The sequence below is a fragment of the Tachyglossus aculeatus genome, chromosome X1 (assembly GCF_015852505.1).
Source record: "Tachyglossus aculeatus isolate mTacAcu1 chromosome X1, mTacAcu1.pri, whole genome shotgun sequence".
NCBI lineage: Eukaryota > Metazoa > Chordata > Mammalia > Monotremata > Tachyglossidae > Tachyglossus > Tachyglossus aculeatus.
The window spans coordinates 124,319,818-124,336,860 of NC_052101.1; the positions used below are offsets into that span (position 1 = coordinate 124,319,818).

General features: G+C 59.9%; 2 protein-coding genes across 3 annotated transcripts; one reads left to right on the top strand and one right to left on the bottom strand.

Annotated features, from left to right (window-relative positions):
* Positions 1-3,746: 3,746 nt before the first annotated feature.
* SNAPC2 (small nuclear RNA activating complex polypeptide 2) lies at positions 3,747-5,758 on the top strand. 2 transcript variants are annotated; one of them, XM_038739828.1, is made up of 5 exons: positions 3,747-3,947; positions 4,080-4,199; positions 4,306-4,374; positions 4,853-5,153; positions 5,320-5,758. In XM_038739828.1, exons 1-5 carry the CDS (start codon positions 3,747-3,749, stop codon positions 5,709-5,711), a joined length of 1,083 nt encoding a protein of 360 aa, XP_038595756.1. In that variant the 3' UTR covers positions 5,712-5,758. The 2 variants fall into 2 exon arrangements, with proteins under 2 accessions (XP_038595756.1, XP_038595757.1); XM_038739829.1 differs by lacking the exon at positions 4,306-4,374.
* A 3,281-nt stretch (positions 5,759-9,039) lies between these two features.
* CTXN1 (cortexin 1) lies at positions 9,040-11,809 on the bottom strand. Its single transcript, XM_038772772.1, has 2 exons — positions 11,668-11,809; positions 9,040-11,536 (listed from the first exon to the last, which is right to left on the bottom strand). The coding sequence occupies exon 2, from the start codon at positions 11,472-11,474 to the stop codon at positions 11,223-11,225; it is 252 nt and encodes an 83-aa protein (XP_038628700.1). The 5' UTR covers positions 11,475-11,536; positions 11,668-11,809; the 3' UTR covers positions 9,040-11,222.
* Between the last annotated feature and the right edge of the window lie 5,234 nt (positions 11,810-17,043).

The window sequence follows — 17,043 nt, forward strand, 5'->3', positions numbered from 1 at the left end:
GTCGTGTCTAATACCGATTCCCTCGCTACCTTTTCTCCCGGGCCCCTGAAGCCCCATCCCCTTCCCCACTTGGCCAGCCAGAGAGCATCAGTGAACCTAGCCATAGCATTTAGTGAGCACCTGTTCTGTACAGAGCAATCAATCAATCATTAGCATTTATTGAGGGCTCGTTCTGCACAGAGCACCGTACTGAGTGCTTGGGAGAGTCGAGTGAGTTAACAGACACGTTCCTTGACCTCAAGGAGTTGACAAACTAGCTGGAGAGGCAGACACTCAGATAAATTACAGGTGGGGAAAGCAACGGAGTTTAAAGCTAAGTACACAAGTGCTGTGGTTCGGGGGAGCAGGAGGGAGAATCGAAGTGGCTAAGGGGAGAGGACTCAAATGCATAGGAGGGATAATGGGGTGGGTGAGAGATTAGTCAGGGATGGGAGATGTGAATTTAGTACAGTTTGGAGGATGGAGAGAGCAGCGTCCTATCAGATATGAAGGGGGAGAGAATTCCGCACAACCTTCTCAGTTGGATTGAAAGCTACTTGTGGGCAGAGACTGTCTTTGACCCCTATTGCACCCTTCCGGGCACTTAATACACGGCTGTGCACATAATAGGGACTCAATCAATGGAGAGAGTAGTGGCCTGCCAGATATGAAAGGGGAGGAATTTCCGGGCGAGAGAGAAGGTTTGAGCAAGAGGTGCAGCGTGGCTCAGTGGAAAGAGCCAGGGCTTGGGAGTCAGAGGGCATGGGTTCTAATTCCGGCTCCGCCATTTGTCTGCTGTGTGACCTTAGGCAAGTCACTTAACTTCTCTGTGCCTCAATTACCTCATCTGCAAAATGGGGATTGAAAGCGTGAGCCCCACGTGGGACAACCTGATTACCTTGTATCCCGCCCTCTCCACTGAACTCAAATCCCTCAAGCCTCTGTCGATCTTATATCACAAACCCACGGTCCTGGATCATCTCTGCAGTTCGCTTCCTCCACTCTCGTGCTCGAGCCGTGAAGCGCTGCTGGTGGAAATCCAGACACCTGACTGATCTCATCCACCTCAAACCTCCTCACCTGCATTAACTCTGCCCAGCAACAATATTTTTCCATCCTTATTGACTCGCATGCCTCTTGCCCACACCAGCTGCTTCAGACATTTAACTCCCTCCTCAAACCCTGTCTTCTCTCCCCCCTCCACCCCCAATCAGGTGTAATCTCTCTACAGTCTCCCCTGATCCTCTCCAGTCCCAACATCTTCCTGCTCCTTCATCTATTCTCCAATCCTTTCTAGCAGTGCCTCAAGACATCTCATGCCTCCTCTCAAAATCCGACCCCCGACACAACTGTGTCTCTGACCCCATCCCTTCTCACCTTAACAAAGCACTTGCCCCCTCCCTTCTTCCCTCTCTGCCTGCCAACTTCAACCATTAATTCTCCAATGGTTCCTTCCCCATTACCCTCAAATGTGCTCATGTCTCCCCCATCCTAAAAAAACCCTCCCTTGATCCCCATCTCCCTCCTACCATTCCTCTCTAAACTTATTGAGTTGTTTACACCCACCGCCTCCACTCTCTCTCCTCCCATTCTCTTCTTGACCCCCTTTTCTTCCCCTTTCACTCCACAGAAACTGCCCTCAAAAGTCACCAATGACCTCGTTCTTGAAAATCCAATAGCCTCTACACCATCCTAATCCTTCTCAACCTCTCAGATACCCTTCGATTATTCAACCAGGAGAGACAATGCAAGCACACATATGAGAGTGACAAAAAATCAGGAGTTCCAGGATCTAGTCACTTGCTTGCCGTGTGACCTCGGGCAAGTCACATCAGTAATCTGTGCCTCCGTTTCCTCATCTGTAAAGTGGGATTCAAAAGATAATAATAATAATGGTGGTGGTATTTGTTGTTAAGCGCATACTACGTGCAAAGCACTGTTCTAAGTGCTGGGGGGGATACAAGGTGATCAGGTTGTCCCACGTGGGGCTCACCGTCTTAATCCCCCTTTTACAGATGAGGTAACTGAGGGCCAGAGAAGTGACTTATCCAAAGTCACACAGCTGACAAGTAGCGGGGCCGGGATTAGAACCCATGATCTCTGGCTCCCGAGCCCAGGCTCTTGCCACTGAGCCACGTTCTCTGTTCTCCCTCCCTCTTAGACTGTGAACCCAGTGTACAACAGGGATGAGGTCTAATCTCGTTTGCTTGTATCTACTTCACATAGTGAATGCTCAATAAACATTTGTAGGAGGGCCGGGGGGGGGGGGGAGAGACAGAAAAGACAGAGACCGTAAGAGAAACGAGAAGCACCGTGGTCTAGTGGAGAGAGCCCGGGCCTGGGAGTTAGAAGGACCTGGGTTCTAATCCCGACTCCGCCACTTGTCTGCTGGTGACTCTGGGTAAGTCACTTCACTTCTCTCTGCGCTTCAATGACCTCATCTGTAAAAAGGGGATCAAGACTGTGAGCCCCATGTGGGACGAGGACTGCGTCCAAGCCAATTACCTTCTAACTTCTCCGGCATTTAGGGCAGCGCCCGACACATAGTAAGCGCTTAGCAAATACCATAAAAAGATGGAAGAGAGAGAGAGAGAGAGAGAGAGAGAGAGAGTGCCTGGAAGGGCAAGGCCCTACGGAGAGCTCACCTCCTCCAGGAGGCCTTCCCAGACTGAGCCCCTTCCTTCCTCTCCCCCTCATCCCCCTCTTCATCCCCCCATCTTACCTCCTTCTCTTCCCCACAGCACATGCATATATGTTTGTACATATTTATTACTCTATTTTACTTGTACATATCTATTCTATTTATTTTATTTTGTTAGTATGTTTGGTTTTGTTCTCTGTCTCCCCCTTTTAGACTGTGAGCCCACTGTTGGGTAGGGACTGCCTCTATATGTGGCCAACTTGTACTTCCCAAGCGCTTAGTACAGTGCTCTGCACACAGTAAGCGCTCAATAAATTTGATTGATTGATTGATTGATACAGGGGTGGTCTCTGCCGCGGGAGCAAGAATCTAACTGCTAGCAAACTACTCCGGCATTTAGGGCAGCGCCCGACACATAGAAAAGCAGCGTGGCTCAGTGGAAAGAGCCCGGGCTTTGGAGTCAGAGGTCATGGGTTCAAATCCCGGCTCCGCCACTTGTCAGCTGTGTGACTTTGGGCAAGTTACTTGACTTCTCTGTGCCTCAGTTCCCTCATCTGTAAACTGGGGATTAAGTCTGTGAGCCCCACGTGGGACAACCTAATCACTCTGTATCCTCCCCAGCGCTTAGAACAGTGCTTGGCACATAGTAAGCGCTTAATAAATGCCATCGTTATTATTATAGTATGCGCTTAGCAAATGCCATAAAAAGAAGAAAGAGGGAGGGAGAGCCTGGAAGGGCCCGTGGAGGGGGTGTACAGGGGTGGTCTCCGCCGCGGGGGCAAGAATCTACACGCTAGCAAACTACTCCGGCGTTTAGGGCAGCGCCCGACACATAGTAAGCGCTTAGCAAATACCAGAAAAAGAGGAAAGAGGGAGGGAGGGAGAGCCTGGAAGGGCCGGGGGCCCCAGGGGTGGGCTCTGCCGCGGGAGCGAGAACCGGAGGCGAGCGGGGCGGAGCAGGAGGCTCCTGGGCGGCGGCTTTGTGGGTCCGGCCAGCCGCCGTAGGCGGAAGCGAGCGGCGGCCAGGCGGAGCTCCCCGAGCCGGGCGGGCGGGCCGGCCGCGGCCCGGCCCCCATGAAGCCCCCGGCGCGGCGGCGCGGCGGCGCGCGGCCCCGGCCCGGCCCCCATGAAGCCCCCGGCGCGGCGGCGCGCCGCCCCGGCCCGCTACGCGGGGGCCGCCAAGGAGGCGCGCGGCGCGCGGCCGCCCTGGAACGCGCACGAGAAGCAGCGGCTGCTGCGCGCGCTAAGGGCCCGCGGGGGCGAGCGCCGCCGGGAGCCCTCGGCCCGGGAGCTGACGGGCTGCCTGCCCCGCCGGACCGAGGCCGAGGTCAGGCCGCCGGGGACCGCCGGGGACCGCCGGGGACCGCGGGCGGCGGCGGGACGGAGGGAGGGAGGGAGGGACGGACCCCCGGCCCCCTCCCTCCCCCCCGCCTCATGGCCGCGCCGCCCTTGGCCCCAGATCAGCCGCTTCGTGCACGGGTTGAAGGGCCAGGTGGCCCGGGAGGTGATCCGGGACGAGCATCGGCGCTGCCGGGAGGAGCAGAAGCTGTGGGAGGCCCAGATCCCCGCCCCCATCGAGGTGATGCCGGAGGGGAGGGGGCCCGCGGCGCGGGAGGAGAGGCCAGGCGAGGCGAGGCGAGGCGAGGCTCGGGGAGGGGACCAGCTGGGGCCCTCTCTCTGCCTAGGTTTGGGCAGATCTGGCCGGGCAGGTGGCTGACCAGCTGGAGGGAGCTGTGACCGCCGCGTTCTCGCAGGTACCGGGGGCTCAAAGCATTGCCTCAGGCCATGATGCTGCCCCGTGCCCTCCTCCTTCAGGCCCCAGCCGCCGCCATTGGCACCAGGTGGCCTCCTGGGAGGTTGAAGGGTTTGCCCTTGACCGCTGCATCCTCACAGGTAGCAGGGGCTCAAAGCATTGCCTCAGGCCGTGATGCTGCCCCATGCCCTCTTCCTTCAGGCCCCAGCCGGTGCCATTGGCACCAGGTTGCCTCTTGGGAGATTGAAGGGTTTGCCCTTACTCGGAGGTCTTGAACCCTCATGCTCAACAAGTGGTCAAGGGCCAGCCCAGCCCCATCTTCTGGGGTGCCGGCTCCTAGGACTGATGGAGCTTCTTTCTGGCACCATCAGCCTTTTTTCCCCCACTCAACGCCATCCCTCTCCCGCCAGGGCTGGGCCCTGCCCATTGCCCCCCACTCTCTCTCTCTCTCTCTCTCCCTCTCTCTCTCCGCCCTCCAGGTCCTCACCATCGCCGCCACGGAGCCCGTCGGCCTGCGCCACTCCATCCCTCGGAAAACAACCCAAGTGACCGAGCGACAGATCCTCCGCGGCATTCCTGCCCGGAACTGGGAACCCCCGTCTTCCGTGGCCTTCCACCCTGCCCGGGAGTCCCCCGAAGGCAGAGTGGTCAACGGCGTCCAGGTCATCCTCACTACCGCTCCTGCTGTGGCAGGAAACTTCACTGTTGACTTTGAGAAGGTCTATAGGTACTTGTTCATCCTGGCCAGAGGTGGGAGAAAGCCTGAGCTCACGCCCAGTGGTGAGTGAAAGTGCGTGGGCCAGGGTGGGCGGGAGGGGAGAGAGGGAATGTCGCCATGGTGACTGTCAGTTTACAGCAGGAGGCAGAGTCCTGGGAGGAGCGGGAACGTTCCTCCCCCTCCGCTCCTCTTCCCCCACCTCTTGCCCCTTGCTCTCTCTTTCCCCAGAGTCTGCCGTCCTTCTGGATTTGCTCATGTCCCTCCCCGAAGAGCTGAGCCACCTGAACTGTGGGGGACTGGAGAGCCACATGTGTCAGGCCTACAGGGACCTGGTTAGCCCTCAGAAAGGCCAGCCAGAGACAGCGGGCCCGGCCCCTTGCCCTCTAGGAACGGGACACTGGGCAGAGGACCACGGGAGCGGCAGCTTGGACGGTGGACTTGTGCCAGGGGCATCAGGGTTCTTCAGCCACAGGAACAGCTGTTCAACAGCTCTTGCCCCCCCAACAGAGCTGGGGCCCTGGGCCCCTCAATCAGCCTGGCAGGAGGTGGACTTCTGCCCTCTGAACTCATTTCTAATCCCCCTACGCCTCCTAACTCAATCTGGGGACCCGGGGTGGTGAGCCGGCCCCCGGGCCCAGGAGAGGACTCAGTTTGGGGACCAGGCTTGCGGGGGGCCGGGGGGGGGGGGGGGAGGGCGCTTAGCTGGGTTTGAAGCTAAGTGGGAGAGGAATAAAGTGCTGTTCAGAATTCCTGGTGTCTTCCCTCCGCTCCCGGGAAGCCCAGGGACTTGTCTTAGTTAGATTTTTCCCACTTCCCCATCTAGCTTGGTGTCGTGGGGGCCTGCCCTGGACAGGAAGGAGATCAGAGTTTACGTGGGGACCGGCAGGTCAAGGCAGCTTGGAGTCAGCTCGGAGCCGTCTGGGAGGAGCCCCGTTAAGAGCCGCATGTTAGCGATCCTGCCGGGGCTCCGCACTAGGGAAGCGGGGGCTCGGCTTGCTGGTCTAGTAAGATTGCGTCGGGTTGGGGGGCACGGAGCTGTCTCTAAACACCCCCCACCCCCGGTATCCTGCCCGGAACCCCCGGCTCTGTTTGATCATCCTGGGGTGGCCTTGATGACGGGGGAAGAGGATCAGGCAAGGGGAAGGATCGATTGCATTAAATGCATCAGAACGAGAGATCGGAGTCCAGCCAGAGCCTTAACCAGGGGTGAGAAAGGGGCAAGGATTGTAGCGGGGGGATGAGGCCCGAAAGGGGACAGGCTTCAAAGAACGAACAGGCCAGAAATCCACCGTTTGAGGTCTTTAGGTCCTGACTGGATCCTGAGCAAGCCTGGGAGTTCAGCACAAAAATGCTGTGGGGGCCGTCACCCCCCGGTGGAGTAGAACCCTATGAACGAGGGGACGTTGGGATGGAGGTGGGTGGGGGAGAGAGGAAGAGAGAAAAGCACAGGCCTGCGTAGGTGGAGAGGCCACGCGCTCATACCCTCGTTCACACTCGAGCCCACGCTCCCGTGACGCGAACCCCCCTCCGTCCCCACGAAACCCTGGATCCGTCACAAACCGACCTGGGCCCCAGGCCTTTATATGTTCCCCTTCCGGGGCCCAGGACCGGGGCCCCGGCCTGTCTCTCCGAGACTTCGGGATGGCACCGTCCTCTGCTCCAGCTCTTCAACCTTCAGCCGGTTGCGGATCATTCGACGGATGCTTTTTACCGAGTGCTTACCGTGGGCAGAGCACTGTACTGAGTACCTGGGGGAAGTGCAGTGCAACAGGTGGTAGAGGTGCTCCCTGCCCTCAAGGAACTTACCATCTAGACGGGGGAAGCAGACATTACGCAGAGCCTATTCTGTCCAGCCCTCCCCAGGAACATAGCCGTTGGGTGTGGTCTTGGGCACAGAGCAAGAGCCCTTCGCAGTTGCCAGGCAGAACCAGCAGCCAATCGTGTCCACGCCCTCTTGCGCGTTTGGGTTTTCAACACTTCACCTCTCCCTCCGGCCCTGCCTTTCAGAGGTGCCAAGTCCAAGGACGCGCGGGTGGGGGGAGTCGGGGGCCGGCCAGGAGCCGGGCCTTGCAACAGGGCCGTGGGTGTCGGCGCTCTCCTGCCCTCGGCCTTAACGGGCAAAGGGTGCCCCCGTCTCAGCCAGGAAAGGGTGTTTGAGCAAGGAACGGGCTTCCCGCCAAGCCCGGGCTGCTTTTCCCTTGTGCCCGCTGCGTGACCTGTTTGCGTCCACCGCCACGGCCCCTTGTGCCAGCCTGTCATCCTTCCCACTGGCTCTGTGGGTGTGCCCGTGGCTTCTCCCCAAGTCTCCGTGCCCACCGTGCCCTATATGAAAAACTGGCATCCCTGCTGCTCACACCCACTCCCTTTTCTTCCTGATGCCCTCCTGCCTCTCTAGGACAGAGCACCCTGGTCCAACTGAGCTGCCTGGTGACTGCGGACGGGGGCAGGCGAGGGGGATGTCCAGGTTGGCACATCTCACTGCTGTGCTGGAGTGGGGAGGGGTTTCAGAGGAAGGTGGTTCGGCATTGGGTGGGAGCCAAATGGAGGGGCTTCGGTGGTTCAATGACTCAGGAGGAGTGCAACAGAACCAGTAGAATTCGATACATCACGCCACCTACCTTGCAGCCCGAGTAGCTTAATCCTATGTAAAATTAGCCCGCACCCCAGCGGAGGCAGGGAAGGGGCTGAGAGAAGACAGAAACTTTCCAGGGCTAAGGCAGGGGGCCTTTGATATCACTGAGCTCCGTTGGCACCGTCCAATGAGGTTTTTGTCTCTGTGGTAAGAAATTCTCCGGGGTTCGTTCATTCGTTCTTTCAATCGTATTTATTGAGCGCAGAGCACTGTACTAAGCGCTTGGGAAGTACGAGTTGGCAACATATAGAGACGGTCCCTACCCAACAACGGGCTCACGGTCCAGAAGGGGTTAACTCCAGAGGACCGCCGAGCGAGGCTGGAGCATCCCGGCCCCCCAGCGCTGTCCTTTCCTCTTTCCCCTGGGGATGAGGGGGCCCGTTGCCACCTGGGGGCGGGGGCGGTGTGTGCCCAGGTGACCAAAGAGACAGAACTGAAGAGCTCCTAGTTTCTGAGCAGGGCTGAAAAGACCCCAATTGGGGTCTCCTCTAACTTTGCCCTGCCCAGCTTTTGCTCCCCTGTAAAAACTCTGCCCTCTTGACACCCTCCTACTCTATTGGCACCCTCCGGGAGTCTGCTTGGGACTCACTGGTGGCCCCCCAACCCACCTCAGCTTTTTTTTCCATCCCTCGCCTATTTCCTCCATTCCGCCAGCCGCCTTCCTCCCCATCCCATCAGGCCGTACTTCCCATATGGGGTTGGGGGGCTTCCTTTCCTCATGGAGGGCCAGATTAGATTTTTCCAAAACTGCCCACCCTATCGAACACTCTCTCTCCCCTACCCTTCAGTGGAAGGGTGGTACCTTGCCAAATTCCCGCCCACCACCCGCTTCTAATAGTAGTGCAGCAATGTTGCTGAGTGCTGGAAGCTCCAGGCTGGCTGAGTGCCCTGCAGCCTTCAGGAGGCCTCTGGGGGACACTGCCCGCCCCCCATCCTGGCAAACTCTAAGGACGGCCCTCTCCAGACCACAGTCTCCCCTCACCATCCCCCCCGCCACCCCGGAGCACCAGGCTGCTTACTCCGAGCCTAAATAAGGTCCAAGCAGACTAGGGTGGTTCTGTAGTTCTTCTCCGGGGGTGCTGAAGGAGGGTTGGGGTGTCTGCACCAGTCAGAGCCCCACAAGATCCTGGAGCCGCCCCAGGAGGGCACAGTCCAGCGTGCTCTCCTCACTCTGCATCCCAACCCCCCGGGGGGCCTGCAGTTTCCCTGAGGCTGACCGCTTTCCCCTCCACATCCCGTGTACCCTACAAGGGGCCTCCAAAGCCTCATCTCTTCCCGGAAGCCTTGTCCCTGGCCCCAGACTCAGAAACGGTCACTTTTGGACACAATGTAAATATTTATTTTTCATTTTATTCTTTGCTTGGCCCAGTTTCTGCATCCTCGCAGTTGGTCGTACAACATTTCCCCGGGGCCGCTTTGGCCTTCGGGCGCGTCCACGTCAAGGTTGCCTGATTTCGATTGGAAGGTTCTAGAGGGCAGGGGCTGGGGCCGGGCCACTGCGCTTGGTACGGGGCCCGGGAGGGCACTCTGCACGCGAGGGGACTGAGGGTGGGGCGACAAGGGTCCGCTCGGGGGCTCCTTGGGAACAAGGCTGCCAGGAGCCGGGTCGCCTCCGGAAGGAGGGCGATGAGGCGGGGCGGGGAGCGGTCGGTCGGCACCCCGGATTCTGGGCGAGCTCCAGGCAAGGGGCGGTCACCAGGGGAGCCATTTGGACTCCCTAGGGGATCTGCGCCTGGGCGGAGTGGGATCTCCGGCGGGGGTCCGAGTCGGAGATTCCTGGACTCGCCAACATGGAGGAGACTTTGGTTCTGGCCCCATCCCTCTCTTTGGGGTCCAAGTCGTGAGTCTACAGGCCTGGGAGGGGTAGGCCGGAGGGGCGGGGGGGCTGTCTTTAGACCCAGATCGCCCCTGCCCCTCTGGGAAGGAGCCTGTGAGGTTCCCGCTCTCCCCGGAATGGGGGAGGCGGGCGGGGCTCAGCCCTGTTGTGACTGGGATGGACCCCCGTGATACGCTCCCCAGTGCAGGGCGAGACTGCCAAGGAGTCTGGGTCCTCCTCCTGCATAGCCCACTGGGAAGGGAAGGAAACGATGCAGAGCTTACTTAGTTCAGGATCTCGGCCAGGCAGAGAGGGGACATGGGGAGGTAGAGGAAGAGATTTCTCTGGCCCAGATGGGTCTTCCCCTTCCTTGAATGACATGCAGGACTCGAGCTCTTATCCCAGCCTTGCGCCCCTGACTCAGTGGACTACAGAGCTAGCCAGCCCTTCCTGCTTTGAGTCTTCCCCCCTCTGTTCAGCGGGGGCCGCCGACTCCGGTCCCTCCTGTTTCCTCTCATCCCCGGCCCCTCCTCCCCACAGTCCCAACACCCACTTTTCCTGGGGGAGGTTACCTCCCTGGCTCTGCCTGCAGTGTCCAGGGAGGCAGCCCCAACTTTGCCCAGGATGGGCAGCGCCCATCCTCTCTCCACCTGATGGCCTCCCTGCTGGCGCAGGATCAGCAGAAGGGGCATCACTAGAGGCCTGTGACCCCCCCAAGCCTCTCCCCTGTCCACTTCCCCCCACCCTCCCTATCCCTCCCTGTGCAGGGACGGCACCGGGGGCGGAAGGGGGCCGGAACGGGATGGGGCACCTCGGTCTAGAGCCAGAGCGGAAACCCAAGGCCCGAGCCTGGGTAGGGATGCGGCGGGGATCTGAAAACAGGGGGGGAAGCCCAGCGGGAGGGGGTGACGCCGAGGGGCAAGGGCACAGGTTAGGGGGAAATGACACTCAGGGTGGGGGAGGAGACATAGCAGGGAAAACGGCGTTAGAGCCAGAGAGGAAAGAAGGAATTTAGCTTCTGCCCTGCCGTCTGCCAGTCTGGGCTGGCAGCCTGTCAGCCGGCCGGGAGACAGGCTGTGTCTGACTGTCTGGGCTGGCCATCTCTCTGGGCCCTAGGAGCTGGCCGGGGGGTGGGCCTTGGAGAGGAGAAGGAGGAAGAGGAGAGGAAGAGGCAGTGGAGCTCAGGAATTCACCCAACAGCCCAGATCTTCCAGGGAAGGCCCGGGGTCCGCTCCTCACCGGCCAGGGATTGGCGGGGGGCACCAGAGCGGAGGGCCCTTTCCGCTCAGAGTGGGCAGAGCTCCCCACGCGTGCCAAGGAACGTGGGCATTCGGCCGGGGAGCAGAGGGCCCACCCACCCCGGGCCAGGAGCGGGGAGCCCCTTGCCCTCACCCTGCGGGAAGGGGGAAAGGAGGAGGAGACGGGGCAAGTCATGGATCTGAGAAGACTGGGATGCAGGATCCCAGTTTCTCGGGTCCCCCACCTCCCCAGGTTTCCGGGCCTCCGTCCGTCCCCTCGGAATTCCCGGCTCGGCTCCCGGGATTCCCCTTTCTTTCCTCAAAGAGCGGGCTCTCCGCCCGGGCCCAGAAGGGGCTCGCCCTCCTCCGGGCGGCGGGGAAGGAAAGAAAGAAGGAAAGAGGGCCCCGGCCGGGAGTCCCCGGGCTCCCTAGCCCCCAGGGCCCCTCAGACGAGCGCGTAGTCGAACTGGCCCCGCTCCAGCCCTTCCTTGTGGTCGGTCCAGGACGAGGCGGGCATGCGGCTGTAGGGGTCGAGCAGGATGCGGAAACAGCGGACCATGAGCACCACGAGGAAGAGGAGCAGGAAGACGACGAAGGCGAAGACGGTGCGCTGCTCGGCGTCCAGCCCCGCGGGGCCCGGCGGCCCCCCCAGCGAGGGCGACAGGGCCTCGTAGTCCAGGGTCCACGCATCACTCATGGTGGGAGCCTCCGCCCCGCCGCGGGGGCCACGGCGGGCTCACATCGCCATCCCCCGGGGCCCTGGGAGTTAGACGGGGCGGAGGTCTGCCCTGCCCGCCGCCCTGCCCGGCTTTGGCCGGTCCCCAGCCCCCCGGCCCGCCCGCCGTGGCCCCCGGCCCGTCACCCGGTCCTTCCCCCGGCCTGAGGCTCACCCCGGCCCGGGCAGGGCAGGCGTCTGTCTCTCGGGCCGGCCGGCCGGCTGGCGGGCAGCGTGGCGCTCGGGGCCGCCGCTCGCATCCCTCTGGAAACGGAGCAAGCCGCCGCGGAGCCTGACTCGCAGCTGGTTCCCATGGCGACGGGCAGCGGCCCAGCCGAGGGGGAGGCGGCGGCCGAGGGGGAGGCGGCCGAGGGGGAGGCGGCCGAGGGGGAGGCGGCCGAGGGGGAGGCGGGAGGGAGCTTGGGCCGCGGCCGGGGAGCGCCGCAACTGGTGGGCTGGCCCAGGACCCGCCCCCCGGCCCCCGGCCCCTCCGCCGGCCTCGCGGGCCCAAGGGGAGGGTCAAGCGGCCCGCGCCCCGGGGATGCCGGGGGGCCCGGGGGCCCTCCCGGGGCGGAGGGAAGCAGCCGGTGGCAGCGGGCCCGGGGGGGGCGGGGGGGCCCACCGCAACGACACTTACGGCGTGGCTCGGCGGAGAGCGCGCGAGCTCGGGAGGCGGCGGTCGCGGGTTCGAATCCGGCCCACCCGGGGCAAGGCGCTTCGCTTCTCCGGGCCTCGGTTCCCCCATCATCTGGAAGATGGGGACGAAGACTGTGAGCCCCGCGCGGGCCAGCCTGATCACCTTGTAACCTCCCCCATCATCATCATCAGTCGTATTTATTGAGCGCTTACTATGTGCGGAGCACTGTACTAAGCGCTTGGGAAGTCCCCAGCGCTCAGAACGGTGCTCTGCACGTGGTAAGCGCTTAATAAACGCCATTATTCTCGCTGTGCTCCGTGCCTCGGTTCCCCGCGTCTGGAAAATGGGGATGAAGACCGCGAGCCCCATGTGGGACAACCTGATTGCCTTGTATCTCCCCCAGTGCTGGGCACATAGTCGGCGCTTAACAAATACCAAAATTATCAGTTATTACTGTTACAGTGTCAGCGCGAACATCCCCACACCATAGTCCTTTACCCTTCATCATCAATCATATTTATTGAGCGCTTACGATGTGCAGAGCACTGTACTAAGCGCTTGGGAAGTACAAATTGGCAACATATAGAGACAGTCCCTATCCAACAGTGGGCTCACAGTCTAAAAGACTTAAAAAAGACCCTTACTTTTAGACACGTTACCTACAGCAGACACATCCCCCCCACCCCCCTCCATCCTCCCTTAGGAAAACAGGGGGGCCCTAAAGAGCTCGGAATGAGTACCACCTAGTGAGCTGTGAAGGACCACCAGCCACTCGAGCTCTGCCCATGTGGAGAGGACCACGGCCCAGCCCTGAGGGGGGAATGTGGATGGAGGGTGATGTCCTGCTCGCCCCTTCAACCCCGCTGCTCACGTTGCTGCTCCTAAGGCCTGTGCCGCATAAACCCCTGGACCCCATCCACCCCTTCCCCAGATCTCAGAGGGAGCAAGGGCATCAGGGGTGGGGGCCAGCAGGGAGGGACAAGGGCTGAGGGAAGGCTGATGCCCAGGGAGAGCCACTGAGTACGGAAAAACACGAGATCAGGATTCACCCAGCTCCCTGGAGTGCCGGGACGGGTGAGGCGGCGGACCCAGAGGGAACCCACTAGGACTCTCCGGAAAGACAAGGAGGGCGGACTGCGACTGCCCTAAGGTGGAAGTGGAAGCCGTGGAAAGTGGAAAAGAAACTACACCAAAATCTTCACAAGCAGTTACATTAATTCTAGGAGTCCAAAAAAATAAAAAAATAAATAAAAACGAAGGGCTCAGTGGCTAGCGAGGACCTTGAAATAACTAGCGTCTCTGAGAGCCGGTGGAGAAAGGAAAACCGAAAGTCCCCAGTGCTTCCAAACCAGGAATTCGACAGAGGAGACAAGAACGGGCCCGAGGCCGGGGGAGTGGCACCATATTTAAGAATGTAAAAGCCTCACTGGAGGAGGGTAGTACTATGGAGTCCCTTGAGACAGAAAATTCGAACAAAATACAAGTATTGCCGCAGAGGTATGCTATTGGCTGTTTGAACAGGGCAAGGAAAGGGATCAGGATATGTTGGAGATTAGGAAAACTCTAAACTTGGGCAGGAAGTGCCAGCGGGAAACTTCGGTCACGTGCACACGGACCGCGGGATAACTCGTCAGAAGGAGAAGTGGAGGTAGTGTTTCTGGATGGGATGAAAGACCGGCTTCTGGTCTACATCTAGTCCTGGAGCCCACAAGGAAAAATAGTTGCTGGAAAAAAAAGGTTGGAGACAGAGCAGGGAGGGTGAACAGCCACTTTTCAGAGTGTAGAAACGTGTGAAGAGGGGAGGCCCCGGGACTCATTTGGTTCACAACCTTGGAATCAAACAGGCAGGAGTGGGCGATGAAATCCCCCATGGGACAGGGACAGGTACGGGTATACCTTCCACATGGGGAAGGGCAAGGAAAGGGATCGGGAAATGTTGGAGATTAGGAAAACTGCAAACCAGGGCAGGAAGCGCAATGTGGAGAACCGCGACTTCAGGGCCGACGGGGACAAACGGCAGGTGCTGCTCATGGAGCCCGGCGAGGGGCTGAACGGGCCCGGGGAGCTTCAGTGTGACGACGAGGTGATGCGGCCCCCTGGATCTCGGACTCCAGAGTTACCAGTCGTGACTCTGGAGGGAGTCGTCATTGAGGGTCCGGTGAGTGGCAGCAGCCACAGAGGCTGACCGGGTGCCGGACGTGGCTGGGAAGGGGGAAGAAGCCAAGCCGCGGGGCCCAACTTGGGCCCTGAGTGAAACCACGGCCCACCCTGAGCTGGAACGCCGCCGGCAGTTCTGGCCGCAGCTCACGGGAAGGGCCGAACGGAGCCAGAGCAGAGCCAGAGAAGGCCAACTAAGATGGCCACTGGGCAAGAGGAGCTTCCAGATGTGGACAGCCTAAATCCACTAGATTGTAAAGTCCTTTAGAGCAGGGATTGTGTCTTCACCCTCTTTTGTACCACCTTAATTGCCCAGTACAGAGCTCTGCACACAAGGTAGGTGCTCAATACATACTGACGATGATGCCGAGAATGATGACGTTGGAAAAGGCCAGAGGGAACAGAATACGGGAGGGAGCATGGCCTAGTGGATAGAGCACAGGCCTGGGAGTCCTGGGAGTCAGAAGGTCCTGGATTCTAATCCCGCCTCCACTACTTGTCTGCTGTGTGGCCTTGGGTAAGTCACCTGACTTCTCTGTGCCTCAGTTGCCTCAACTGGAAAATGGGGATTGAGACCGTGAGCCCCCGGTGGGACAGGGACTATGTCCAGTCCAACTTGCTTGTATCCATCCCAGGGCTTAGTACAGTGCCTGGCACATAGTAAGCACTTAATAAATGCCACAATTATTATTATTACTATTGATAGATATTACAAAATCTCAAAGGGGTGGACAGGACAAGTGAAGAATTTCTGCTAACCAAATCCCACAAAACCCAGGGCGAGGCGCACCTGTTGAAGCTTGAGGGTAGCAGGTTCAAAACGAACGCCAGAGAAACATTTCCTTTCCCCAGTGGGTGGTACACAGAGGGAATTTCACCGCCACGGGAAATCGTGCAGCAGGCAAAACCGGCCAGTTCCAGGAGACTGTGGTTAGGTCCAGGGACAAGGGATCCATGCTGGGTCGCTGGAGGGAGAGTCAGGGGTGGAGCGGGGAAGAGTTAAGGGATGTTGGTGGCCTGTCCTTAGTCAGGAGGATGGACGTCCCAGAGGACAAAAGTACATGGCTCCACTCAGCATCCTGTTACCATGGAGACAATATCGGGCCGGATAGACCCTGGGTCAGACTCAGCAATGGCACTACGTGTGGGCCGATGGCCAAAACAGCCTTGGAGCTGGGTTGGGAAAGTGCGGTCCTGGGCCTGTGTGGGTGGGAACGGCCATGGACGGAGCTCTGGCAGGGAGTGGAAATCCCGGGGCCCAGAGCCTGTCTGCCTGGAGACCAAGACAAAGGAGGAGGATTTATGACTCCGGTTGTCTTCTGCATCGGAATCATTCCGCTCACACCCCGGCTCCTCCCCACTCCCCACCCCTCTGGTCCCAGGGAGTGGCTTTCCCATTCCCCTTCCCTGTCCCTCTACCCGCTTGATCCCCTCCTCCAGGGCCTTTCACGGCCCCCCAGAAGCACCCAAGGTCGCTGGGATCCGTCCAGCATCAGGTTTTAAAGGGACAGGGGGACATGGCTTCGGTCTTGAACATGAGGAATGTCTCCTGGACATTCGACAGAGAATATAGGTTGGTACAACTTAGCCCGGCAGGGCCTGGGGCACCTTGGCCTTCACACAACAGCCTTGTGTTCAATAGTTCGCTGGGTGAGGCCCACGTTGTTGTGACGTTACCAGCCGGACTTTCTGCCGGGACCAAGGATTTCGACAGGACAGGGAGCCAGTTTGTTCCGTTCTCTCCCCCTCACCGATGCAGACCCCAGAGCTCACTGGCCTCAGGCTGCTTCAAGTCCCACAACCCCACTTGGGGGAAGCCCACAGGGCATAGGGGCTGGCAGAGGCCAGAAAATAGACACCATAAGAGGTGGAGAAACACTGACCCAGGTGGATCCAGGGACACTGGGGCAAAGGCCTGAGGCCTGACCTGCAGACAGGGAGGCTGGAGCCCCTCCCAAACCCACCAACTCTGCTGGGAATTGGGAAGTGCCCCTGTAAACAGGTGGGTTAAGGAGCTCCGAGAGCCTCCATTTCTAAGGCAGCAGCTGGAGCGAGCTGGCATTGTTTCTGCTGGTGGCTACTCAGCTTAGAAGCCCCGGGGCTCTTCCCTCCCTATCCTTTATGCTCAGCTCTGCAGGCATGTTCCTGATCTCCGGTGGCCCTGCAACTTCCCCTAGTAACCCAGTTCCCCAGCTTTCCTAGACAGCAGTCAAGATGGGGACCCGATGGGACCAGACCAAGTTCTGGGCACCCCCCGCCCCAACTACACGCTGGGTGCCCTGCTGGGAGGGCAATCCGCTGCTTGGACCGTTCCCCCATACCATCTCACCCAGGCAGCCACAGGGATTGCCCCTCCCTCCTCCAAATGTCGGTAGCAAAGAACCTCTCTCCGGGCGGTGGGTGGGTGGGGAATAAAGCCCAGGGGCAGCTGGGGGACGGGAAGAGGGAGATGACTGGCTATCTTGCTCCCCCCTGGAAAATCACGCGCTTCCCATGCACCTTGGAGGGCAGTGTTCCTTCCTCCAGGAGGTGGTCAGACTGGGATGAGCCCAGGCATTGCCTTGATTTCAGTCGGGTGTTTTATTTCCAAACCCCAGCCAAGATGTACATAAATTATAGATGCCTGGTTAAACAACCGAGTTCACCTGGTTTGGCTGACGGACCGTCCCTGGCAGAACCAAGCCGTGCCCACCCACTCGCAGGCTCCCCCAACTTTGGGAGCTGCCAACTGTCCCTGGGGGGGCTGTTCGGCCCAAG